The sequence below is a fragment of the Bos javanicus genome, chromosome X, assembly GCF_032452875.1.
Source record: "Bos javanicus breed banteng chromosome X, ARS-OSU_banteng_1.0, whole genome shotgun sequence".
NCBI lineage: Eukaryota > Metazoa > Chordata > Mammalia > Artiodactyla > Bovidae > Bos > Bos javanicus.
Genome location: NC_083897.1, coordinates 131592449 through 131619766, shown reverse-complemented (window position 1 = coordinate 131619766; position 27318 = coordinate 131592449). Strand labels below are relative to the sequence as shown.

Sequence of the window (27318 nt, the reverse complement as noted above, 5' to 3'; positions counted from 1 at the left end):
TGCAGAGTGGAGCTGTCTGTAATGAGAGCTCTGAACCTCCCCTGCCACTGCGTGCAGTGTTGGGCATAGGAAGTGAAAGCTCAGAGCAGGGGAGACCTTCCTACCTCTGGGGTGTTTGGTCATGCAAAGCTATCACAAGACTGGGACACCAGCTCCCATCTACCAGACTCATCTGCGCCACCCAATCATCCCCAAACTCCATACCCAATGCTCTAGAGTCCTAAAAGACCATACTTTAATGAAAACTTAGGAGAAACCACAAGCTTGCTCCCCCTTTGTGTTCAGAGAGAGGCTTTATAAAACAGTATGTTCCTGTTTTGAGCATGGTAAAGAAAAAGAATTTTCAAATTATGAGGGCTGCTTTGCATTCCCCTGCAACTGCACCTTTCACTGCGTCGGAGACTAAAAACAAAAACAAACAAAAACAACACCCCCAGAGCAGCAAATTACTGCTGCTACTTAGGATTTCTGCATGAAAATTGTTTTTAGAGACATTTTCTTTATTCTTATTTTCTTTGACCCTGAATGGGGAATAAGTTCATTTTCATTTTCTCTCACTGAAATTGGAAACTATGCAAAAAAGATAGTATTCTCTGCCCAGCCCTGCGCTGAAAAGAGCCTGTAAAATCCAGCCCTGTTGGTCACAGTGATAAGTCAGCGTTCCCCCATGGGCCGCTCTGCACCCTTCACCCACTGCAGGTATGAGCCGAGGCAACATCAGGTACACTTGCTGACGCACTCCAGCAGCTCCATCCGGATGGCAATGCGAACATGCCAGCCTAGCGGTATGAGCCGGATGAAGCGGGAGATGATGGGGGGCCGCAGCAGGTTCTGGACTGTGGAGGTTCGGTCCGAATTTCCATAGAAAACCTAAAGAGGAAGGAAATACTATCACCATCACAGCAGAGAGAAAAGGAAGACGTTTCCTGTCTGGATTTGGCTCCAACTTTTAACTATGGAAAATCTCAGTGCTTAAAAGGTAGAGAATTTGCTGATATCCTCCAAAATCTGACCTTGAGTGTTTGTCAGCACCTACATGCTCCAGGCATCAACAGAAATGAATTAATATTAGGTAACAACACATCCTCAGTCACACTAGCTGCTATTCAAATGCTTAGTACTGTATGTCATCCGTTGCTGCCATATTAGATACTGCAGATAACATTCCCTTCATTGCAGAAAGTTCTACTGGATGGTGCTGATAGAAAATGCCTCTTGGTTCATATCACCAATTTTGTGATTTAATCCTTTGCATTTTGACAAGAATTTTGAAAAGGACCACATTGCTTAAAAGAGGAACGTTCTCATGTTCCAAAGGTATCCACAGTGGGGCTCAAGTGAAAACTTGTGAACTGACTCTGAAGTTGTGAGCCAAAGCTTGACTGTGTGTGTCTGCATTGATACAAATGGCAAGTACTTTTTAGACTTGGGGAAAAAAGTGTTTTTTAAAAAGAAAAAGACATAAAAACTAGAGAGAAGATTCTCAAAGTGGGAGAGCAGTGCCCAAAATAGAAAAAGGGGTTGCTTCCTGTTATGCAGTAGCTATAACATAGGACACAGTGGCTATTTGCCTATATTTTCAAAGAAACTTCTTTGCACTCTTTCCAGAGTCCTAAGTGCTCTGCCCCGTGACACTAGAACATTTCATTTCCTTCTGGGATTATCTCCTATAAAAAATTTGGCTGTCACATTGACCTCATCCATACACAAATCAAGAAGGACTTCAGCTGCCATGATCTTGACTTTATTTCTTCCCAGTAGCAACACCCCACACCCTCTTCTCCAAGCTGTTTGCTCTTGAACCTATTTAAGTCAGGAGCCTGGTGAAGAGGAAGGACGGAACAGGCCCACTCCACACAGCTGCCACAGTGGAGCACTTCTTTGCAAAGAACCATCAAGGCCTTCAGAAACTCAGCTTGAAAAAGAATTTGCGTATCTTTTTGAAAAGCCAACTAATAAGAACAAAAATGAAATACAATGTCCAAGTATGGAGATGGTTTTTCCTATTGTGTTCAAACTCCTTGAAATCTCAACCTGTGAATGTTTTGCTGTACAAATTGTCATCAGAGAGTACAGAGCCTTCTGATGTTCAGCTACACATGTCTGCTTAACCTGATGAAATGTCTGAATTAGCTGGGGAGGCCTCAATCTCAGGCAAAAGGACAATTAACTTTTCCAAACAGCTGGTGAGTTTTTATTTCACTGCAGATAGCATTTTATATATATGTAAAATATTGACTATATATATGTGTGTATATATATATAGGGCTTCCCTGGTGGCTCAGCTGGTAAAGAATCCGCCTGTAATGCGGGAGGCCTGGGTTCGATCCCTGGGTTGAGAAGATCCTCTGGAGAAGGGAAAGGCTACCCACTCCAATATTCTGGTCTGGAGAACTCCATGGACTGTATAGTTCATGGAGTCGCAAAGAGTCAGACACAACTGAGCAACTTTCACTTTCATGTAGCTTCCCTGGTAGCTCAGATGGTAAAGCGTCTGCCTGCAATGTGGGAGACCTGGGTTCAATCCCTGGGTCGGGAAGATCCCCTGGAGAAGGAAATGGCAACCCACTCCAGTACTCTTGCCTGGAAAATTCCATGGATGGAGAAGCCTGGTAGGCTACAGTCCATGGGATTGCAAAGAGTCGGACATGACTGAGCAACTTCACTGATATATATATATAATATATATAAACTAAAGAGCTTACTGTGTTCAGTCTGTGTTGAACAAGACTTGGGTCTCAGCCCTCAGAGATTAGTAGGATATAAAGTTTCTCAAAGGTTTAAGTGATTCTATTTCTTCTCAGCTAGAGTCCTTTTAACCATTTACATGGTTTAGTGGCTAACTTGTTGAGATTGTCTCAGTCAACAGTTAGGAGAAGCCATATCTATTGATACATAAAGGGACGAGGACCTAGCCGCATCAGTAGTAGATCAAGGAAACCCATGCAGCAGTGTTCAAGGTCCAATGAGTTTGGAAGCATCCAAATGACCAGTCTTGATTATTTAAGCATCTCTGCTGATGCGAGAATTCAGACAAAGATTTCTTTTGCACATATGATGGCACTCATTGGCAGACAAACTGTGCTAGGCATGAGGGGTACAAGAAAAGACACCTGTGTTGATATCGCTATCAGAGAGCAGATTGTGTGGTGGGGAGGAAGCATGGATGACTCACCATGCTGGGGGGGCAGAGTTCTGACAGAGCATGACGACAGAAACACAGGGATGGATGGGAGGGAAGTCCCAGAAGGGCTGTGTGGAAGGAGGTTTGGGGTAAGCCCGACATACCCGGTTGTTTCCGGTCTGGTCTTTATAGTAAATCCAGTTCAGACTCTCATCGGTCCTGTACTGCACACTGTACTTGGTCATCCACTCATCGATGTCACAGCGCCCCTGGGTGAGGATCCCCGAAATCACCTTGACCTCCTTCAGATCTATCTGTAACCACTGGCTGCTGTCCTGGAACTTGGAGAGCCAGGCACACCTGCGTGGACACAGCAAGTCACCAGGAGCCTTACCCCGTGAGCCCCTCCGAAGAGCTGGGAGGCACTGTCTTTTGAGGGGACACCAGCACCTGCAGAGCACCCACAAAGGTCAGGCAGCCTGGGCTGCAATCTGTTAAGCACCCAGAGGCTTGTCCTCAAGAAATATCTGGCCTCTGATCCTTCTGTAGTTTCTCTCTCCCTGCACTTCCACCACCCAAGGAAGAATTGCCAGACTCAAATAATTTGTCAAAGAAATGCCTTCAAGTGTAGCTAAAATCATCTTTGGGGTGTGGTTGAGCATGTTTTTCTTCAAAACATGCAAATACATGGTCATTTCACCCACTGGCCCCCTTCCTTTTTCATTAGTCTCTCCTGATGTTCTTTCTCCATAAGTTGTCTTTTTTCTCTTTAATTTCATCTCTTCATACCTTATCTGTGTCTCCTTCAGGTGCTGTCACCCACACCATGGTAGGAACTGTGTACAGAACATGAAACCAAGTGGCTCTGGAAGGCCTTCTCACAATTGTAAAGCAAACCAACCAATGAAGGAACTGATTTATGTTTTAGTTATATCCCTCATAATTTGTGGAAACCTATAGTTTCCCTTTGTGGTATGTGTGTGTGCACACATTGATTTAGCTTCTCAGGACTCTCAGCCCTTGGCTGCCTTCTCCTAATTCTGGACTTGCTCCTTGGGTGGCTCCTGAATTTTTAGGTCCATTCCAGACCTTTTCTAAATTCCAAATCCCAAGAATCAATTGCCAGCTATTCAACTTCTCCTGGATGCTATACAGCATCTCAAAACATGTCTAAAAAGAGCTCTTAATTATCCTAATCCCAGCCTCTCCTTCCAGTGTTCTTCTCTCTGAATGCTACCACTTCCTCTCTGTCACCTCAACCATCTAATCCATCTCTTGGGTCCATCTCCAAATGTTCCTCAAAGTCATTTCACTGCCACCATGCTAGCCCATGTCACCTTCAGTTCTTGCCTGGACAGCTGGCATAGCTTACTTAACTAGTCTCTCTGGATTCCTCTCCCCACCTCACCCCCAACCCATACTGCACATTAAACCGTTCTTCCCGTAAGAGCCAGAAATTTTTACTTAAAACATAAATCCGATTGTAATACTCCCCAACTTTAAATCTTTCTCTGGTAGAGTCTGCCGATTGTCTCCCCATATCCTCTACCCATCTTCCTTTAGTAATGGAACCCCTGAGATTTTTGCAAACGAGTGGCCACTCAGCTAAGATCACATTTCCCAGTCTCCTTTGCAGCTGGATGGGACCGTCTGAACAGATTCTGATCAATGAGATGTGGGCAGCAGTGGCCAGTAGGATTGTATATATATCCTTAAAGGAAAAGTGTCTGCACCGTGCTCTTCTCTCCCTACTGACTAGACTGTGGATATGGCAGTGGAAGCTAGAGCAGTCATCTTGGGCCCCAAGATGGAAACTTCTTATTAAGGAGGAGAGAACAAGGTAGAAAGAGTTTGGGTCCCTGATACCATCCAGCTGTCATAACAATTCTAGACTGCCTAATCACCTTCATGTTGATTAAGTCTCTGTATTTGGGGCCTGTTTGTTATAGCAGCACAAATCTGTATTCTAACTCATGCACATTCAGGGTTCTCCCAATATCCCTAAAATAAGGACCACAATCTTTAACATGACTTATAAGGCCCATACCATCTGACTGCTGCCTACCTCTCTGGCCTTATCTCATCGTCTAGGCACTTGAGGGATCTTCCCAACTCAGGGCCTTTGCATCTGCTGTGCCCTGTGCCTCTCTCCAACCTTCCCCCAACCTGGCCAACTGCAATTCTCAGGGCAAAGATTTTTTTCCTTAGAAAACCTTTCCTGGTGTTTCAAATCAAATAGGTCTTTCTTCATCTCCTCCACAGTGCTCCTCACACTTAGCAAATAGCCAGTTGTGTGACAGTGTGCTTAGAGTCCCCCCTCTAAACTGAGTGCTTCTCAAAGGCCAGGAGCTCATCCACCTTGTTCACTGCTATATCCATGGTCCTTGGCACATGGAAGGCACTCGGTCAATATTTGTTAAATAAATAAATGCATTCTATGTCATTCATTTATCACAGAGACATACTTTTTCAAATTACATGGAAAAAATAATCACCCAAGTTGCATGCCCTGCTTACCCAAAGCCTTGACTGTTAAGCCGGGCCTTGTTGGCAGTCCAGGAAGAATACCAGCCCACGTACTGCTCCACGTTGGAGCAGGTGATCTGGTCTGGTGTAACCTCTCCTGACTCGAAACCCAGGGGCTTATGGTATGGGCATTCTGGCAAAGGAAAAAACAAGGCACATTGAAACACTCAGATCACATGGCAAGACTCAACAAACATGACATGATTGAAATGACAAATCAGACCCTCTCGTGAGGTGGAAGATGTTTTCCTTTGTCAGCACCATTCTCAGTGGATAGGACTGGGTCTTCATTCTTTTCACTGCTCTTGTGAGAAGAGAGTGAAGATGAAGTAAAGGGATTGTCATAGAGACTCACAACATTCATAAAAGCAGAGGGAAGTAGCTCTATGGCAACCTCTTGGATAGGGGGGAATTTTGAGAAATACTTCACCTCCTCCACAAACTCAGAGACCTAAAAACTAAGAGATTTGTAGCAAAATATCATACTTAAATGCCATACTCTCTATTTTCCTTATTAATACTGGTTAGCCATCCCACATGATGACATCAGAGTCCCTAATTGTCCTCAGGCAGCATATGATGCCAATTATAGGAACAAAACAATGGTGAGAGGCAAGAAGGGCAATTATATATTAAGACTGACTTCCTACTTGTAAATTGCAGTTTTCTCACTAGTCTAATGAAATTCTAATGAAAAAAGGAGAGGGGAATGAAATGCGCCTAAGTGACTGTTGAATAGGAACATTTGAAAGGAACTGCTTTTTCCAAATAAGACTAGACGAAGCTGGTGCTTGTATATGAATTTTCTGCTGCTTCTCATGTATTTCCTCTTATATTTAGCATTGAGTTACCTGGTCAGAGACTGCCAATTGCCAACCAAGCATCTATTCTCCCTTTCTTTTTGACTAAAATACCCTAATTTTGTTGGGTGCAGCAATGTAGCGAGCTGTATATGTATATATATGTATGTATTTCCCGGTCACCTTTGCAGTTAGAATTGACCATATGACACAGTTTCTGACCCATGAGATAGGAGAAGATATCTGTTGGTGATTGCGAATCAAATTTTGCTTGCCCCCTCTTTCTTCCTTGCCTAAAAGAAAGATCCGATGGCTGGTACAACAGTAGCCATCTTGCACAATGATGGTAAGGCCAAGAGAACTGAAGAGACCTCAGCCCTGATATCCTTAAGCTATTCCTTACCCCTAGTTTTTTACCATGTGAGTCAAAGCAAAACTATTTCAATAAGCCACTATTTAGGGGGTCTCTTATTTATAAACAAACCCAGATTCTAGCTAAATTTCTTTAGAAAACAAGCAATAAATTTAGGCAGATACATTCTCCTAGTTTTCCAGTTGTGAATGATAAACTTCAAGTAAGGCAGATCAAATTACTTTCTCACCATGTGTAAATGTAAGTTCAGATTAAAAAGCCGAGTGTATTTACTAAGGCATTGTCACCTTCAACGGTAAAATGAGTGCTTATGTCTTTGTAGCAGATAATTTTCAAGCATCAGTAAAATTGAATGAGGCTTATAAAAGCTTGAATGACATCCTGAGGCTCTGGAATGCCTGTAGGGATAGTCCTGCCCTGCCTCAGATGCTGAAGACAAAAGGACAGCTTCGGGCCTCTGGCCAAGGTGGCTTAACTGCCTTGCTACCCAGTGCACTGAAGGAATAGGGCCAACTCCCACCAGTGGCTGCAGCTTAGTGGAGCTGGGGGTCCGAGGACAGCATTTGTAGTTTATCAAGTACTCGAAGCTTTGGGTGGCCTATTAATGTCAAGAGAGAGAGAATAGGAGTGCTTTCTGGGCCACTCTATTATGCCTTATGTGGTCAGATCATCAGAGGGGCTTGTTAAGAATGCCGGTTCCAGGATTCCACCCCCAGAGCCGCCGCATTTTTAATGAACACACTTTGAAAGCACACTTTGAAAACCTTGGTTTGCCAGGAAGGTGTTTTGTTGGCTGGAGGATTCAGGGGGCCTGCTCTCTGTGGCCTTGGGGGTTCATCCACCTCCTCACCTCCCCCTCTGACCTGGAAAATGAGCCCAGCCACCAGAAGGAGGGACAAGGCCCCCAGCATCAGAAAGCTAGGTTTCAGTTGTAAACCACTTAAATTCTAACCATGGATGTCCCTGGGGCTCCTCCATCCTGAACCTCCCTTTTCTTACTCTGGGGCCACCAGCTCAGAGGGAAGAGGCAGAGGGAAAGAAAAGCCATGGCCACCTCTCCTGATTGCTTTATTCTTGCCATTTGGCTCTTTCTCTATTTTCCCCCTCACATCTCTTTTGCCATCTCTTCCCAATTAGCCCATCTAACAGTTAGTTACACTGCAGCGACCTGGCCAATGGCAATGTCCTTGGTGGCCTGTGAGGGCTTGTCCCGACATGGATCTTGCCCATACTCTCCAGGGCAGATGATGAGCTCACCATCCCCATGGCTTCAGCTGGTGTCTGAAAGCCAAAGAGTGACTCCCAGGCCCCAAGCTCCATTCCACTGCCTCCTGGATATTTTCTAGGTGAACAGTTCCATCTGGGTGACCTAAAGATGCTTCACACTCATCTATCCAAAACTAAGTCCTTCAGCATCCAAGCCCCAAGCCTGCCCCTGTCCAGTGCTCCATGACTCTGGCATTGGCGCCTCCAGCTACGAATCTGCTAACCCAAAAACCCCAGTGTTTGGGCCCAAGGCACAAAGTAGAGACTGTGATGGGTCTCAACCAGGACATCACCTGGAAAGTTAAAAAGTGCTGGTGTTCAGGCCATACCACCAGCGATTCTGATGTCCTTGCTCTGGGGCAGGACCTGGGCATGGGGTAAAGCTGCAGGTGATTTTAATGGGCAGCCAAGCTCAAGAATGCCACTTAGAGCCAGTTCAACCTAGGATGGGATCCCACTCTCCCTTCAGTGAGCTTAGGCAAGCTGCTCAACCTCTCTGGGTCTGTTTCCTCATCTGTGAAATGGGTACAACAGTCGTCCCTGCCTCCATAAAGTTGATTTGGGATTGTTTAAAACAGTGTAGAGTGTAGAGCCTCTATTGCCTGGCCAAAAATAATCAGCTAGTGCTGGTGTAGTGTGAATTTGTGAGAGTATATTAATGTCTTGAGTTGTATATATATTTATTTTTTTTTATGGTGAAAACTCACCAGGGGAAATAATCTAGCACCTCTCTACCCCCGTCATCCTCCCTATATCTGTCTGAGAAGGTCAGCTTCCTATTTCTAAAGGTTTGGACTCTCCTTGCCTCACAAAGGAGTAAGATGTTTACAAGTGCATGCATGTGATTTGAGACAGGAGAGGCCTATTGACAGCCTAGCATCCCTCAGGCTCATGGATTCAGAAGGTCCAGGCCTCAGCAGGAATGAGGTGACTCTCCCAGATGAGGTGGCTGGAGGCTTTGGGCTTTGAGCCTTGCTGGGGCCTGGGAGAACTCGTGATAGGGGCCTGAGCACCTCTGAGAGAGTCTTGGGAAAATCCCCCAGGATTAAGCTTGGTTCAGAATGAGAAGGGCCACCAACAAGGTGTCTGCCCTCCTGTGAGGGCCAGTCAGGCAGAGAGCTGCCCCCAGTCAGCCCTGGCAGGCCCCCAAGGGGCAGGGGGCAGGGGAGTATAGTCCAAGGGGGAGAAGCAGGACCTTCGACAATCCTGTCTTTAGACTCTTCACAGCCCATGATAAAAGAGGAGTCAAACCAGAGTTATCTAAAAATTGGAAAAATAGAAAATGTAACATTTCTCCTGCTCTTTGTGCCCTGGAATGAAGGGCAGTCCACTCACATTCTTACTGTTTTCCCTGGCTCCTCCTTTCCCCTTCACCTGGCCACCTCTTCTCATCCTTTGGCTCTCTTCCCACTTCCCCTGCCCACCCTGAGCCGGTAGGGACTCCAGATGCTGCCTCCAGCTCCCCCGGTCTGTCTAGCTCACCATTCTATCTTGAGCTGAGCAGAATGCCTGTGTGTGCTAGGCACTCAATAGATATTGATTGGATGTATGAATGGAGGGATAAACAAACTTCATCACCTCATCTTGGGTGGCCACTGGGGATACGCAGAGATAATGGCAGGAAGAGGAAGCAGGGAGTTCAGGAAGGGAGTGGGAGTTGACTGGCCCAGAGAATTCCCCATTGGTCTCATCAAAAACTGTCAATTGAGTCTAAACTAGTATTAAACAACATAAACAATGCTGCTAGAGGAATTAAAGCGATCCACTTCACACACACACAGAATATGTCTGTCCCAAGCTTTCTGCTCAGTGGAGGTTACTATAAGCTATTAAGCCTTTTTGTGCACTCATTTTACTCTTATGGAAAAACCTGCATCTTCTGTGGCACAACTGTCTCTTGTGATCATTAGATGGGTAAAGGCATCATCATGCTGCTGCTGCTGCTGCTAAGTCGCTTCAGTCGTGTCCGACTCTGTGCGACCCCAAAGACGGCAGCCCACCAGGCTTCCCCGTCCCTGGGATTCTCCAGGCAAGAACACTGGAGTGGGTTGCCATTTCCTTCTCCAATGCATTAAAGTGAAAAGTGAAAGTGAAGTCACTCAGTCGTGTCCGACTCTATCGACCCCATGGACTGCAGCCTACCAGGCTCCTCCATCCATGGGATTTTCCAGGCAAAAGTACTGGAGTGGGGTGCCATTGCCTTCTCCGAGGCATCATCGTCAGATCAGATCAGATCAGGTCAGATCAGTCGCTCAGTTGTGTCCGACTCTTTGCGACCCCATGAATCGCAGCACGCCAGGCCTCCCTGTCCATCACCAACTCCCAGAGTTCACTCAGACTCACGTCCATCGAGTCAGTGATGCCATCCAGCCATCTCATCCTCTGTCATCCCCTTCTCGTCTTGCCCCCAATCCCTCCCAGCATCAGAGTCTTTTCCAATGAGTCAACTCTTCCCATGAGGTGGCCAAAGTACTGGAGTTTCAGCTTTAGCATCATTCCTTCCAAAGAAATCCCAGGGCTGATCTCCTTCAAAATGGACTGATTGGATCTCCTTGCAGTCCAAGGGACTCTCAAGAGTCTTCTCCAACACCACAGTTCAAAAGCATCAATTCTTCGGTGCTCAGCCTTCTTCACAGTCCAACTCTCATATCCATACATGACCACAGGAAAAACCATAGCCTTGACTAGACGGACCTTTGTTGGCAAAGTAATGTCTCTGCTTTTGAATATGCTATCTAGGTTGGTCATAACTTTCCTTCCAAGGAGTAAGCGTCTTTTAATTTCATGGCTGCAGTCACCATCTGCAGTGATTTTGGAGCCCAGAAAAACGAAGTCTGACACTGTTTCCCCATCTATTTCCCATGAAGTGATGGGACCGGATGCCATGATCTTCGTTTTCTGAATGTTGAGCTTTAAGCCAACTTTTTTACTCTCCACTTTCACCTTCATCAAGAGGCTTTTCAGTTCCTCTTCACTTTCTGCCATAAGGATGGTGTCATCTGCATATCTGAGGTTATTGATATTTCTCCTGGCAATCTTGATTCCAGCTTGTGTTTCTTCCAGTCCAGCATTTCTCATGATGCACTCTGCATATAAGTTAAATAAACGGGGTGACAATATACAGCCTTGACATACTCCTTTTCCTATTTGGAACCAGTCTGTTGTTCCATGTCCAGTTCTAACTGTTGCTTCCTGACCTGCATACAAATTTCTCAAGAGGCAGATCAGGTGGTCTGGTATTCCCATCTCTTTCAGAATTTTCCACAGTTTATCGTGATCCACACAGTCAAAGGCTTTGGCATAGTCAATAAAGCAGAAATAGATGTTTTTCTGGAACTTTCTTGCTTTTTCCATGATCCAGCGGATGTTGACAATTTGATTTCTGGTTCCTCTGCCTTTTCTAAAACCAGTTTGAACATCAGGAAGTTCACGGTTCACATATTGCTGAAGCCTGGCTTGGAGAATTTTGAGCATTACTTTACTAGCGTGTGAGATGAGTGCAATTGTGTGGTAGTTTGAGCATTCTTTGGCATTGCCTTTCTTTGGGATTGGAATGAAAACTGACCTTTTCCAGTCCTGTGGCCACTGCTGAGTTTTCCAAATTTGCTGGCATATTGAGTGCAGCGCTTTCACAGCATCATCTTTCAGGATTTGGAATAGCTCAACTTGAATTCTATCACCTCCACTAGCGTTGTTTGTAGTGATGCTTTCTAAGGCCCACTTGACTTCACATTCCAGGATGTCTGGCTCTAGGCATCATCATATGTACTGCTAAATCGGGCTATGCACGCTTAACATACTAGCCTTTCTTACTCAGTGTATAATTTTTCCATATGTAGACATATGAAAGTCAGACATGAAGAATATTAACATAAAGGAACACAAAGAGAGTTCAGGGCCATTTTTGACAAAAGACATGTGACTATTATTATGCACATGTGTTAGACTTGAATCTGTATGATGATGTAGTGGAATACAGAATAATGTTTATAAAAGAATAGAGTATAAACTTGAATATAATATGGAAATATAAAGTATTGAGTCATTGGATGTCTTATACTTTGATACCTTCCCTACTTTATTCCCCCCCTCTCAGAGTGACGAGGTAATCTTGGCTCAACATTGAAAAAGACAGACCTTTTACTATAAGAGCGTTAGGCTGAAGATTAATAGGCCATAATGCAGCCAGTTGGTCACCTTCTGCTCTGTGGGTAGGGCCCCCTGGCAGTAACAGACAGTGTGCACCTGCCAGCACCTCCTGGCAGCTCTGAATGACCCTCCTGTCCTGTGCTTTCTAGGCTGTCCTTCCCTCATAAGGCAGACTCTGGTGGAAGCACTCAATCTCAGGATCCAGAAAGACCAGGCCACGTTCTTGATGTTCTAATGAGGATCTGAGGCACTGATGGGCAAGTGAATTCTGGAAAATTGTGGCCAGTCCTGCTGTCCCGAATCATCTCTTTTGTGGAAAAGCCAACTTACATAAATGAATCAACCATGTAACACTAAGATTGCATTTTTTTTTCTTTCCAGGGAATATCTGTATTGCTAAAATAAAAACAAAAACCCCAGTGGGGCAAGGAAAACACTTAAGCTAAAAGAATTTCTGATTTCAGAACTTCAAGTTCATGGCAGCTGTGTAGTGGAGAGGGCCTGAACCTCCCAGGCCATCTTCATGTTCCTCAGATACACAGCCCTCCTCAGCTGCACAGTTGATGGGGTCAGTGAAACTAATCCATATAAATAATCTCTTCTCAATTTCTTCTTAGAAAGAGCTTCCTTGGACTGGAATTCCAGGAGGACTCCTGTCTCTAGTGAAGAGAACATTTGTTTCCACTAAAGGGTAAACTCCTTCAGGGTAGAGACAGTGGTTCATTTTTTATCTTCCCATCAGCACATAACAGGCACATGATGACAGAGGGTGGAATTGAATTCTAAATGGATTTATTAAGGAGATTGCCTCAGTCTTGACTGGGCAGATCACCCCAGCACAGAAGGGCTGCAGGAGCTCAGTGGGATGTCCTTCCCAAGGGAGAAGCCCCTGAACTCATCAGCACTTACTGCTTTCCTGGCTACCGGGCCCCCACTGTTTCCTTCAAGGAGACTTCCTTCAGAAACCAATTCCTACCCCTTTAGTAAATAGGAAAGCAGGCAGTAAAAGCCTTTGTAGATCCCCTTTCCCCACAACTTGCTATTTTAATGCAAATTTAATGAAATAATGCAGAGAAACTCACTTACTGCACACTAAACCTCTCTCCTGGAGCTATTATTAGGCGATTATGTAAAGTGAATGACACCGCAGGGCTCCAGCATAACTCTGGAAAGGGGTGGCAAGGACAGTTTCAGCGAAAGAGACTAAGAGACTCGGAGCTGTGGTAAATACTGAGCCTGGCAAAAGTTTGCTAGGCCACTTGAAAGTCAGAATGTGAGCTCTTAGGAGGCAGGAAGAAAAGGAGCTACAGTTTGCCAGGTCCAGGACAAGACACTTTAATGCCTCATCCATTTTATTCCTCAGAAATACTCCTTAGAGCAGGTTCCACACACTTTGGCCCGTGGGCCAAATGTGGCTCCGTGCCTGTTTTTATAAATAAAGTTTTATTGGAGCACAGCCATGCTCATGTATTTACATACTGTCTATGGCTGCTTTCTATTTGAGGTGTCAAGGCCCTGCAGTGCTCAGAGCCACAAATAATTACCCCCGGGTCCTTTACAGACAAAGTTTTCTGGCCCCTGCCTTAGAGGAAGGCATTCATATTAGTCAGCAGAGGCTGCAGAAAAAATTGTCACAGAAATTTCAAAGGCTTAACACAACAAACTGATTTTTCACTTAGGTGAGGTCAGCAGGAGGTTCTGCTACATTTAACCTCCCTGGCTCCCAGATGAAAGGAGAAACCACTTTATCCAGCAGGGAAATGGACCCCATTTCAGAAGAGACACGGCTTCCTTCAGCTGGAACTGCTCCTGTGAGGCCACCTGACTGTGAAGGGGCTGAGAATGTGAGGCACATGGTGGTTTGGTGAGCAGTAAGTGTCCGGGCATAGTAGTATCACCTCCATTTGACAGAGAAAGGCCAGAGTGGAGTCCCAGAGTTAAGCAGTGATGCAGCCAAGATTCCAGCCCTGGTATTTCTGGCTCAGAAGCCTGTGCTCTTCTCAAAATTGCCATTAGTTTATTTTAGATAAATTATGTTATCTCTTTCAGTGAAATTTAGGTCCCATCTTACCATCTCACAGAGGTCAAGTAGAGATCCAGCAAACTGTTCTGAACAATGATAGCAGTGCCATTTGTTGAAGCAGTGGCCACTGAAATTTGCAGTTTAAAGACCAACTGGTGAAAACCCGACTGTGGCATTCAGGGATTTAATTCATCAAAGTTGAAAGAAAGAAGAGAAACAGGGTGTTCCCAAGGACACCCTACGGATCTGGTGCCCCAAAGAGAGGAGACACTCACCCGGTATGCAGTCCAAGGGGGTGGGACCTGCAGACCACAGGGCATTGGCACCTCCTTGGCAATCGCACTTGCACGCTTTGTGGTACCAGGGATCTTCACCCTCATCCTGTGGGAAGTCAGGGGGCAGGGACTTCAGAAAAGTCATAGTCAAAGGCAACTGTGGTCAGAACTACTGGAAAAGCTTGCATTCACAAACCTCACTCATTCAGTTCCTATTGTATAGGGCAGCTCTCACTCTACAGCAGTGCAACTGACTTATGAACCCAGTTTAACACAGTTACCGCTCATCTTTGAGTCTAAATAGACAAATGTTTGTCACTGTGGATGACCAGCTAAAAACTTCACAGACACACCTATGTACAGAGCCATGTCCACCCCATTGTAGTGAGCTTCCAGTCAGGCTCCTCGCATCTCCTAGAGGTCCCTTCTGGGGATCCAATTTTAAAAGGGACTGAATTCAAGATTCTGCCATCTGACTTAAGACCTGGTCCACTTGCATTATCTCATTTATCTGAATCAGTCTTGGACTTTGTCCAGATAAAACATGCTATTTCCACCACCAGAAAAAAATATATGTTTAAAAATACATTTTTAAAGAAGTGGTAATCCTATACATTGTTTTTGGCTACAAAAATCTTCAAAAACAGTATCTGTATGAATTCCAGCCTTCTTACTGTAACATACCTCAGTAGATGATAATCCCAGTGTGGCTGAGCAAAAGGACAAGAGAGGAAAAATCAAGTTAAAACAAGAAAGAAAAATTCAACAAATGACTCATTACACGGAAAAGCAAAGTGATAATAGTCACATAAGAAGTTAACAAGACCCCTTCTGGAAGAAGTCAAAGTGAGTAAATATGTGCCTGGAAAAACATCCACGGAGGCTTAGAAACTAGGGACAGTAAAATAGAAAGACAAAGATGATGGTAATTATCTTGTTCATTATAGAATTTTGGAAAAATACATTAATGTTACAAATAGAAAAAAAGGCACCTCTCTCTCTACACACACACACACATATAAATATACCACCAAATGTAACACTATTAACATTTTACTGTAAATTTCTTCTCTTTTCTTTCATATTTTAAGAACATATTTGAGAACCTATCTAAACAATGTTTTAAGTTTATGACATTCTTATTCCATTTAACATTGTCAGTGAGAGTTTTTCCCTTTACTTGTTAACTCCTTATCATTCATCATCATGGTTCCCAGTGTCTGCCCAATGTGCTATTAAAGAGTTGATTCCTAGACCCCCTTGTGACATAATTAGGTGATTTAGAATTAGGACATCATTTTTTTAAAGTTTTTTTAGGTTTGTTTATTATCTACAAGAAATATCAAACCATAGTCAAAGTATAAATACCATATAAATGATGTGGAAAAATTGAAAATCTGCAAAATTTAACAAAATACTAACATTTAACCTATCTCTATAGAAGTATGAATAAATAGAGTGAATGCATAATTTAATAGGAAAAGAGTTTGTCTGTGTTAGCATAAGCGGATCACTTAAACCTGCACTGTCCATTGCGGTAGTCACTAGTCTCATGTGGCTATTTGAATTTAAATTCATTAATAAAATTAAAAATTCAATTCCTCAGTCATACCAGCCAAATTTCAAGTGTTTGCTGGCCACGTGACATAGTGGCTCCTGTACTGGGCAGCACAGATATATAACATTTCTGTCATCACCCAAGGTTCCATTAGACAGTGCTAGTTTACTGCACCAAAGCTCCATTTTCCATTTTCAACGAAACAAATTCCTTTATTTCTTTTCTGATTATAAAAGCAACACATACCTATTATAAAAATCTCAAACAAAACCCAAGTATAGGTAGTAGATATAAAAGTCCTTCCTTAACCACTTTCCTGTCTAAAAATTGAATCTGATGCCCACCAAAAACTTTCAGATTGTGAGAGTAAAGGAGTGGTCTCATCATTTTCATTAGAATTATAAAGCTAGTTTGTTTGTTTGTTTTTTTTCAAATTGTGCCTTTCTTTAATAATATGTATCCTTCCACACACCACTTTTTTGTGTCCACTGTGAGCCTGGCTCTGCTCCAGGGCCTGTGCTTTCTGAAATGGAAGCCTTGCTCTCTGCCCACAAGGGGCCTGAGGACCCAGGAGAAGACAGATCACTGGACTGCGCACATGGTGAGTCCCCTGCTGGGTTATGCATAGGCTGTAAGGGTAGTCGAGGGGGCATATCTTTCAGCCTGAGCAAATTCAGCACTACCTCTCAGCTATGGTCAACAAACTGCTGTCTCTCCTGGGCCTTATCCATTGATGATTCATTCCTAGAGACTCATTGGTCCACCTGCTATGGGCAGAATTGACCCTCTCAGGTAGCAATGTAACACTAGGGAGTATTATCTTGTTAGGAGTGCAAACTCTGAGCTGGCAAAGGAAGTTGCCAAGGGCTTCTTTTTTTTTTTTTTTTAATTGGGGTATAGTTGATTTACAGTGTTGTCTTAGTTTCTGCTGTACAGATAAGTGAATCAGTTATACATATACATCTATCCACTCTTTTTTAAGATTATTTTTCCATATAGACCATTGCAGAGTATTGAGTAGAGTTCCCTGTGCAATATAATATATGTTTTTGTTTGTCAGAGAACATATGTATGCATTTCTAGTGGGTAAATACTTGAATGGAATTCCTGGGCTGTTGGGCACATATATGTCCAGCCTTTGTACAAATTACTAAAGATTTTTTCAAAGAAATTAGACCAACTTATACCCCACAAGCAACATATGGGAGTTCAGGTTGCTTTATGACCTAGCCAGCACTTGGTTGGGTCCAGTTTTAGGTAGCAAGAGATAATTAATGAGAAGATATCCAATAAGCCAAACAAAACCATGTATTAATACTAGATTATTTGTACTAGCAGTATTTGTAAAACCCCAAACTGGAAACACTCATATGTCCATCAAGAGTAGAATGGATACACGTGGTAGATTCATACAGTGGAACACTACTGCAATGAAAATGGATGACCTACAACTCCACGCCACAATATGACCACTGCTCACAAACAACGCTGAGTGGAAAGGCAGATGAAGTGGACATACTATATGAATCCATTTAAAATGTACAAAAGTCATCTATGCCACTAGACCTTAGGGTCCTGGTTATACTTGGGGCAGGGAGTGGCAAGGCGGAAGCCCAGGGAGGGTGTCTGGGAGGCTGGTCAAGTTCTGTTACTTGATCCGAGCACTGGCTACTTAGGTGTGTTTAGTGGTAAAAATTCATTGAGCATACACTTACTTATACTCTTCTGTATGTATATTATACTTTAGGAAAAAAAATTTTTTAAACACTGAACTCATTACATCCTTCCTCAGATTGTTCTGCTTTCTCTATTTCTTATCCTACTGCATGGCTCCACTATTCACTACCACCCCATCCAGAAATCTGGGACTCCTCCTAATCACCTCTTTTTCCTAAACCCCCATAGGGAAAGTGAAGTCGCTCAGTCGTGTCTGACTCTTAGCAACCCCATGGACTGCAGCCTACCAGGCTCCTCCATCCATGGGATTTTCCAGGCAAGAGTACTGGAGTGGGGTGCCATTGCCTTCTCCGCCTAAACCCCCATATCCAGTGTCTATTACAGGCCATCTTTCCTCTCCACCCCCACTGCCACTTCCTGTTTTAGGCCCCCACCCTCTCTCCCCTAAAGAGAGACCTTGCCTCATCCATCCTCTATGCTGTCAATGGGATAGAAGGCAAACCTGATTGTGTCATCTGCTCCAAATCCTTTGGTGGGTTCCTATTATCATCGCCCCAGTTTCACATCTGACATAAGTTGTATGACTGCATCCCTCCACTTTTCATCTCTAAAATGGGTATAATAGTAATGTGTCCTTTAAGTTGCCATGATCTATCTCCTGCCTATCTCTGCAGATTTATTTTTTGCACTCTCTAATATTTGAGTTCATCAAATGTGCCAGGCTGTTTCATGCCTGTATGCCTTGGTGCATGATTTCTTGGCCTCAAATGCCTTCCCCTCCCAACTTTTCTGCCTGCTTATCCCCTTCCCTATGAAGAGGACCTTTTCAGTCCCTCACATAGAACTCACCACTTGCTCTGGCCTTTGTGTCCTATGTCTTTCTTGTCCACCGGTACAATTATTGAAATTGATAGAAAAGATGGCTCATAATGACTGGTCCCAAAGCATTCATTCATTAATTTTCATTGAGCATCTAATATATTCCAGGTCCAGCTTTAGGCACTGGGGATATAGAAGTAAACAAAGCAGGAAAAAACACCTGCCCTTCTAGAACTTAGGAGTCTAATGTGGGTGGGGGGAAGGTTAGGAGATAGAGAATGAATGAATAAAATATATAGTACATAAAAGAATGGTGACTATTGTAGAGAAAAATAAAGCACAGAGATATGGGAGGTAGGGGGAAGGGACTGGGAGTGGTACTTTTGGGCTTAGGGAAGGTTTCACTGAGAAGGTGATGTTGGAGCAAAGACCTGAGGGAGGTGAGATACCTGTGGACAGAGCCAATAGCATGTAAAAACCTCAGGTGGGTGGGTGCTTGGCATGTTGTCTAGGGGAGAGATGATGGCACCTTGGACACAGGGTGGTAGCAGAGGAAGTGATGAGAAGCGGTTGGATTCTCACTGTCTTTGGAAGGTAGTGCCCACAGGATTTGCTGACAAATGAAGTGAGTGTGAAATAAAGAGAGGAGAGGTTCAAGGCTGGAGCACCTGGGAAGATAAAGCCACCATTTACTAGGGGAGGAGAAGGCTCTAGGGGGACAGGGATTTGGGCAGATGGGATAGAGGTGTTCTGAGAGGCCTATGGGACTGTTGATGCAGAAGGCACTCAGCTCCACCCCATCCTCAAGACCTGCTGGGTTGGCAGAAAGGCTCTGGGAGACCAAAGGTGAGGTGAGTCGGTCACTAACAGAGTGGCCCTAATAACCAGGTCAGATTGGCCTGGAAGCCATGTCCTGTCACAGGAAGAGGGTCTACGCGGCTGCAACTGAGCAAACCCAGATTTCAGATGAAGCCCATAATGGTCACAGAGTTCAGGGCCTTTGAACTAGGTGGGTCCTCGGGTGCGCCCCCAGAGGGCTCTGAATTGCACTGCATGGCAACAGAACAGAAGGCAAAAAGGAAAGGGCAGAGCGAGGAGGGGTTCTACCTGTGGAGAGGAAGAGACCCAAGAGGGAGGCCTGCTTGCAGAGCTGCCATCTGTGTTCATTCAGATTGCTGCCTTTGTTTCCCTGCCTGGGCTCCTCTCCCCAGAACGTGTTTGTCTGTAGGCAGCCTTGGGTCCTGAGGCACCAGATCTTATGGAAATGAGCAGAGAGAGAAGGAACAACAAGCCTTTTACAGGAAAAGCTGTCACCAAGGGAGCAGCAACGTGGCTGCTGTCATCCCTGAAATGATTTAATCACCCCAAGCTGGTGAACAAAAGCAAAAAGCGTGTTTGGTGACAACTTCTTATAATACCAGAAAATAACACTGTTGGGATGAGAAAAACAGGTCAGCCCTTAAAGGAAAAAGGACAAGATTTCACTTACATGGTTGCCTATTTTTCTCCCCACTCAGATCATCTTTGGGGTTCCTCCAGGTTACAGTTTTCCATCAGAGGGTCTGCCCCTCACCAGCCTTAGATTTTGGCAATACGAGAGCATTCTGCCCTTTTGCTCAAAGGGCCACTCTCTAGGGAAACACTTGTTACCACAGCCAGAAAATTCAAGCATGCCTATTTCTCAAAATGCAAACCCAGAAAGCAAAGTGTGCATTAGACACACTTAGGAAAGACTATTTCAGTTTGTTTGATTGGCTCTTACTAAATATGGAGTTTTCCTTCCCATGGAAACAGGTGAAGCTGAAGAGAAAGGCATAAAATTATGAATGATAGAAGCTGTCTATAACTAGCTTCCAATCTACTTGAGAAATAAGAATAAGACGTAGCAGGCTGCAGTAATGTCCCTCTGGTGAAGAAGAAAGAAGGAAATTGCTTCTGGTATGAAAGTGTTACTATTTTAAGCAACAGACATATTCATGGGTAAATCTGTTATCTGTACATGCTTCAACACAGATGAATCTCAAAAACATATGCTAAGTGAAAGACAAGAGACCATATGTTGTATGATTCCATTTAAATGAAATGTACAGAAAAGGCAAATCTATAAGAAGAAAGTAAATCAGTGGTTGCCAGTGACTTGGGGGAAGGGGAAATGGGGAGTGAGCACTTAATATCTACTGGTTTCTTTGGGGGATGATGAAAATGTTCTAAAGTTAGATTGTGTGCTCCACAAATCTGTAAATACACTAAAAACCATTGAATTGCACACTTTAAATGGGCAAATTTAATGGTATGTAAATTACATCTCAATAAAGCTGCTTTGAAAAAAAAAATCTGCTATCCCTGATGCTAACACACCAGCAAGGAAGGACACACACTCACCTGTGAGATGAGGCTTAGTGATTTTTTTTTTAACTTGTTTTTATATAATAGCCACAACCAAACAGTGGAACAATATACTTTAGTAAGATGGATGTTTTAAAAATTATCCTCAGCATTGAATCCAAAATGTATAATGGAAGATAAATAGAAGCCTGAGTTGATGGGTCCTTAAAGAGACACAGGTAGTGCTTTTACTATAATGATATGTGTATTCCGAAATGACCCTTCATCCAACACACAAGTGGAGTTAATCTATTTACCTTATTTCCCCATAATAAGGAGCCACTGCAGCCATGGGACAGAAACAGCAGAGTAAATTAGACAAAGATCCTTTGTCTTCAGGCTCCCAGTTCTGTAGGATACAACTTTCCCCTGTGCAGCAGCCTTATTTCTCTCTCTGGAACTGTACCCTGATTAACTGCAGCAGTTGTATCCTGCTGTTTCTCTCTTGGCATACCCCTGTAGCTCAGGGTAGAGCACACCTAGGTTGCCAAGCCGAGTGTTGGGGCGGCTGCTTTCCTTTGATGCCTTGTGAGGGTGGAGGGCCTGGGTTATGTGTTAGGTGGATAAGAGATTTAAGTGTCTCAAGCCTATCTGCTGGACCACATTCTATTCTGCCAGGACAGATGCGATTCTCTGTTCTTTGTGGAAATTTTTGGAGCTCCCCAGCCAGGCACAAACATTGATAAGCTATAGAACAGGAGAGAGTGTCCTGCTCTGTGCCTCCTGACAGTGTCTTTTATTACAGTTATCCCCTGACTGTGTGCATGTAATTGAAAAATGATAACCTTTTCTAGGGCTTATTCCCAGTTAGGGGTCATAGAACAAAGTTTTTAGAGTGGGCACAGCGAAAATAAGGATCTGCCCAGTGTGTCAAGTTCTTACATAATGTTTGGCCTATCATAGCAGAAACTCAGAAATGGATTCTTGAAATGACTTCAATGGATTCTTGAATGAATCAATGGATGAATGAATCTCAATGCCAATCACAAGTAAGAGGAATCTGAGGGTGAGCTCTGTGGATGTCTGAGAACCAAGGGTATTGGGAGCTAAGTCTTGAAAGGTTCTGTTTAGATTTTCTTGCTGAAAAAAGAACAAGGAATAAAGGGAAAACAACAAACCCTTCGTGCTAAGTTGCTCCAGTTGTGTCCAACTCTTATGCGACCCTATGTATTGTAGCCACCCGGGAAGCCCTGATCCACAGGGCTTTGCAATTGCTATGCATATAAGTGAGAAGGAAGGACTCTTACTGCGGCTATTTCCCTTTGCTTAAGTGCCAAGCTCATCAGAGTTCAATTATAAGATAGTGAGGTTGCTAGAATTGCTCTTCTCCTGGATGTAGAAAAAGCAAGAGAATTCCAGAAAAACATCTACTTCTGCTTTATTGACTATGCCAAAGCCTTTGACTGTGTGGATCACAACAAACTGGAAAATTCTTAAAGAGATGGGAATACCAGACCGTCTTACCTGCCTCCTGAGAAATCTGTATGCAGGTCAAGAAGCAATAGTAAGAAATGTACATGGAACAATGCACTGGTTCCAAATTAGGAAAGGAGTACATCAAGGCTGTATATTGTCACCTTGCTTATTTAACTTATGTGTAGAGTACATCGTGCGAAATGCCAGGCTGGATGAAGTGCAAGCTGTAATCAAGATTGCCAGGAGAAATGTCAATAACCTCAGATAGGCAGATGACACCACCCTTATGGCAGAAATCAAAGAGGAATTAAAAGCCTCTTGAAGAAGGTGAAAAAGGAGAGTGAAAAGGCTGGCTTAAAACTCAACATTCAAAAAACTAAGTTCATGGCATTGGGTCCCATCACTTCATGGCAAATATGGGGAGACAATGGAAACAGCGATGGACTTTATTTTCTTGGGCTCCAAAATCACTGTGGATGGTGACTGCAGCCATGAAATTAAAAGTCGCTTGCTCCTTGGAAGAAAAGCAACGACAAACCTAGACAGCATATTAAAATGCAGAGACATTACTTTGCCAACAAAGGTCCATCTAGTCAAATCTATGGTTTTTCCAGTAGTCATGTATGGATATGAGAGCTGGACCATGAAGAAGGCTGAGCGCTGAAGAATTGATACTTTCAAATTGTGGTGCTGGAGAAGACTCTTGAGAGTCCCTTGGATTGTAAGGAGATCAAACCAGTCAATTCTAAAGGAAATCAACCCTGAATATTCATTGGAAGGACTGATGCTGAAGCTGAAGCTCCAATACTTTGGCCACTTGATGCAAAGAAACAACTGGCTGGAAAACACCCTGATGCTGGGAAAGACTGAAGGCAGGAGGAGAAGAGGACAACAGAGGATGAGATGGTTGGATGGCATCACTGACTCAAAGGACATGAGTTTGGGCAAACTCAGGAGATAGTGAAGCCTGGCATGCTGCAGTCCATGGGGGTGGGGGGCAAAGAGTCAGACACGACTGAGCAACAAGTGGGTATAGATGCCTCCACTTGGATGTAGGCTAAAATACTTGCTCTGTGAGAGACCTCAGATTGTGAGATTGCTAGAAATTGTTCCTTGTATGTAGGCAAAAACACTCACTCTGCCAGAACCCAGGACTATTCAGATCTTCAGTCTAATGCTCTCCCAACTGAGCTATGCCCTCTCAACGTAGCTTAGGAAAGAGTTTCTTGGAGGACAATTCCAATCCCTGGTGACTCAGATAATGAAGAATATGCCCGCAATGTGGGAGATTTGGGTTTGATCCCTGGGTCAGGAAGATCCTCAGGAGAGAAGGGAATGGCAACCCACTCTGGTATTCTTGCCTGTAAAATACCATGGACAGAGGGAGCCTGGAGGACTATGGTCAATGGAGTCACAGAGTCGGACACGACTGCACAACTAACACTTTCTTTCACTGGATGTAGGACTTCTCCTGGATGTAAGCTAAAACATCTGCTCTTTGAAAGAGCTCAGATCGCAAGGTTGCAAAAATTGTGCCTTTCCTTGGATATAGATGAAAACACTGATTCTGCTGGAATCTGGGTTCAAACCAGGGACCTTTAGATCTTCAGTCTAAATGCTCTGTCAACTAAGCTATTCCGGATCCCTAGTGAGCCCTGCCCTCAATGTATCTTAAAGAGTTTCTCAGAGGCGTCCCTGCTTCTTCATTGTAAGGGAACAATTGCAATGCCTGATGTATCAGATAGTAAAGAATATGCCTTCAATGCGGGAGACCTAGGTTCGATCTCCGGGTCGGGAAACTCCTCTGGAGAGAGGGAAATGGCAACCCACTCCAGTATTCTTGCCTGGAGAATTCCATGGGCAGAGGGAGCCTGGCGGACTATGGTCCATGGAATCACAGAGTCGGACACGACTAAGCGACTAACACTTTCTTTCACTGGAGATAGGACTCCTGGATGTAAGCTAAAACACTTGGTCTTTGAGAGAGCTCAGATCACGAGGTTGCAAGAAGTGTGCCTTTCCTTGGGATGTAGAGGAAAACACCTGCTTTCCTGGAAACCGAGATCGAACCAGGGACCTTTAAGATTTTCAGTCTAACACTCTTCTAACTGAATTATTCCAGTGCCTTGGCAAGCCCCACCCCGCCCCCTCCCCCCCCCCCCGGGGGGGGGGTTATCTTAAAGAGTTTCTCAGAGGCATCCCTGTTTCTTCATTGTAAGGGAACAATTACAATGCCAGGTGGCTCAGATAGTGAAGAACATGCTCGCAATGTGGGAGGCCTGGGTTCGATTCCTGGGTTGTGAAGATCCCATGGTGAAGGGAATGGCAACCCACTTTGGTATTCCTGCCTGGAGAATTCCATGGACGGACCGAGCCTGGTGGACTGTGGTCCATGGAGTTACAGAGTCAGACAAGACTGTGCGACTAACATTTTCTTTCTCTGGTTGTAGGACTCCTCCTACAAATCCTCCTGTAAACTAAAAAACTTACTCTTTGCAAGAGCTCAGATTACGAGGTTGCAAGAATACCCACTACGGTATTCTTGCCTGGAGAATTCCATGGACAGAGGGAGCCTGGACGACTATGGTCCATGGAGTCATAGAGTCGGACACGACAGTGCGACTAACATTTTCTTTCACTGGATATAGGACTCCTCCTGGATGAAGCTAAAACACTTGCTCTTTGCCAGAGCTCAGATTGAGAGGTTGCAAGAATTGCACCTTTCCTTGGATGTAGATGAAAACAACAGGGGTGCCGGAACGCGGAATCGAACCAGGGACCTTTAGATCGTCGGTCTAAATGCTCTGCCAACTGAGCTATTCCTGACCCCAGTGAACCCCACCCTCAATGTACCTTAAGGAGTTTCTCAGAGGCGTCCCTGCTTCTTCATCATAAGGGAACAATTGCAATGCCTGATGTCTCAGATAGTAAAGAATATGCCTTCAATGTGGGAGACCTAGGTTCGATCCCCGGGTCGGGAAACTCCTCTGGAGAGAGGGAAATGGCAACCCACTCCAGTATTCTTGCCTGGAGAATTCCATGGGCAGAGGGAGCCTGGCGGACTATGGTCCATGGAATCAGAGTCAGACACGACTGAGCAACTAACACTTTCTTTCACTGGAATTAGGACTCCTCATGGATGTAAGCTAAAACACTTGCTCTTTGAGAGAGCTCAGAGCGGGAAGTTGGAAGAAGTGCGCCTTTCCTTGGATGTAGATGAAAACAATGGCTCTGCCAGAACCCTGGATCGAACCAGGGAGCTTTAGATCTTCAATCTAACTCTCTCCCAACTGAGCTATTCCGGCTCCTTGATGAACGCGTCTCCTCCATCCCCCAACGTATCTTAAACAGTTTCTCAGAGTAGTCGCTGGTGTTTAATTGTAAACGAACAATTGCGATGCCTGGTGACTCAGATAGTAAAGAATATGCCTACAATGCGGGAGACCTAGGTTTGATTCCCAGGTCGGGAAGATCCTCAGGAGAGAGGGGAATGGAAAACCACTGCAGGATTCTTGCCTGGAGAATTCCACGGATAGACCGAGCCTGGTGGACTGTGGTCCATGGAGTCACAGAGTCGGACACGACTGTGCCACTAACATTTTCTTTCACTGGATATAGGACTCCCCCTGATGAAGCTAAAACACTTGCTCTTTGCCAGAGCTCAGATTGCGAGGTTGCAAGAATTGCGCCTTTCCTTGGATGTAGATGAAAACAACAGGGGTGCCGGAACCCGGGATCGAACCAGGGACCTTTAGATTTTTCAGTCTAAACGCTCTGCCAACTGAGCTATTCTGGAACCCTAGTAAGGCCTACCCTCAATGTACCTTAAGGAGTTTCTCAGAGGCGTCCCTGCTTCTTCATCTTAAGGGAACAATTGCAATGCCTGATGTCTCAGATAGTAAAGAATATGCCTTCAATGAGGGAGACCTAGGTTCGATCCCCGGGTCGGGAAACTCCTCTGGAGAGAGGGAAATGGCAACCCACTCCAGTATTCTTGCCTGGAGAATTCCATGGGCAGAGGGAGCCTGGCGGACTATGGTCCATGGAATCAGAGTCAGACACGACTGAGCAACTAACACTTTCTTTCACTGGAATTAGGACTCCTCATGGATGTAAGCTAAAACACTTGCTCTTTGAGAGAGCTCAGAGTGGGAAGTTGGAAGAAGTGTGCCTTTCCTTGGATGTAGATGAAAACAGTGGCTCTGCCAGAACCCTGGATTGAACCAGGGAGCTTTAGATCTTCAGTGTAACCCTCTCCCAACTGAGCTATTCCGGCTCCTTGGTGAACGCATCCCCTCCACCCCGCAAAGTCTTAAACAGTTTCTCAGAGTAGTTGCTGGTTTTTAATTGCAAGGGAACAAATGCGATGCTTGGTGACTCAGATAGTAAAGAATATGCCCACAACACTGGAGACCTGGATTTGATTCCCAGGTCGGGAAGATCCTCAGGAGAGCGGGGAATGGAAAACCACTGCAGGATTCTTGCCTGGAGAATTCCACGGACAGACCAAGCCTGGTGGTCTGTGGTCCATGGAGTCACAGAGTCGGACACGACTGTGCAACTAACATTTTCTTTCACTGGATATAGATCTCCTCTTGGATGTAAGCTAAAACACTTACTCTTTGCGAGAGCTCAGATTGCGAGGTTGCAAGAATTGCGCCTTTCCTTGGATGTAGATGAAAACAATAGGGGTGCCGGAACCCGGGATCGAACCAGGGACCTTTAGAACTTCAGTCTAACGCTCTCCCAACTGAGCTATTCCGGCTCCCTGATGAGCCCCACCCTCAATGTATCTTAAAGAATTTCTCATAGGCGTCCCTGCTTCTTCATTGTAAGGGAACAATTGCAATGCCTGATGTCTCAGATAGTAAAGAATATGCCTTCAATGCGGGAGACTAAGGTTCGATCCCCGGGTAGGGAAAATCCT

The 27318-nt window shown here is 44.5% G+C and overlaps 1 protein-coding gene and 3 non-coding genes across 4 annotated transcripts; all 4 read right to left on the bottom strand.

Annotated features, from left to right (window-relative positions):
• Positions 1-717: 717 nt before the first annotated feature.
• On the bottom strand, positions 718-14900 carry RS1 (retinoschisin 1). The gene is made up of 4 exons (XM_061408844.1): positions 14537-14900; positions 5642-5783; positions 3289-3484; positions 718-870 (listed from the first exon to the last, which is right to left on the bottom strand). Exons 1-4 carry the CDS (start codon positions 14679-14681, stop codon positions 718-720), a joined length of 636 nt encoding a protein of 211 aa, XP_061264828.1. The 5' UTR covers positions 14682-14900.
• Positions 14901-25623: 10723 nt separating this feature from the next.
• On the bottom strand, positions 25624-25696 carry TRNAF-GAA (transfer RNA phenylalanine (anticodon GAA)). Its single transcript has one exon. It is a non-coding gene; the product is annotated as a tRNA-Phe (tRNA).
• A 416-nt stretch (positions 25697-26112) lies between these two features.
• TRNAF-GAA (transfer RNA phenylalanine (anticodon GAA)) lies at positions 26113-26187 on the bottom strand. The gene has a single exon. It is a non-coding gene; the product is annotated as a tRNA-Phe (tRNA).
• An 896-nt stretch (positions 26188-27083) lies between these two features.
• TRNAF-GAA (transfer RNA phenylalanine (anticodon GAA)) lies at positions 27084-27156 on the bottom strand. Its single transcript has one exon. It is a non-coding gene; the product is annotated as a tRNA-Phe (tRNA).
• Between the last annotated feature and the right edge of the window lie 162 nt (positions 27157-27318).

Bases quoted from the DNA above. Each gene is read 5' to 3' on its own strand.
- RS1 (XM_061408844.1), bottom strand. From the start codon at position 14,681: ATGACTTTTCTGAAGTCCCTGCCCCCTGACTTCCCACAGGATGAGGGT. The intron at 5,784-14,536 runs GTGAGTGTCTCC...TTCCTTTGCCAG, and splicing joins CCCCTTGGACTGCATACCGG to AATGCCCATACCATAAGCCC. The intron at 3,485-5,641 runs GTAAGCAGGGCA...GTGTCCACGCAG, and splicing joins CTTAACAGTCAAGGCTTTGG to GTGTGCCTGGCTCTCCAAGT.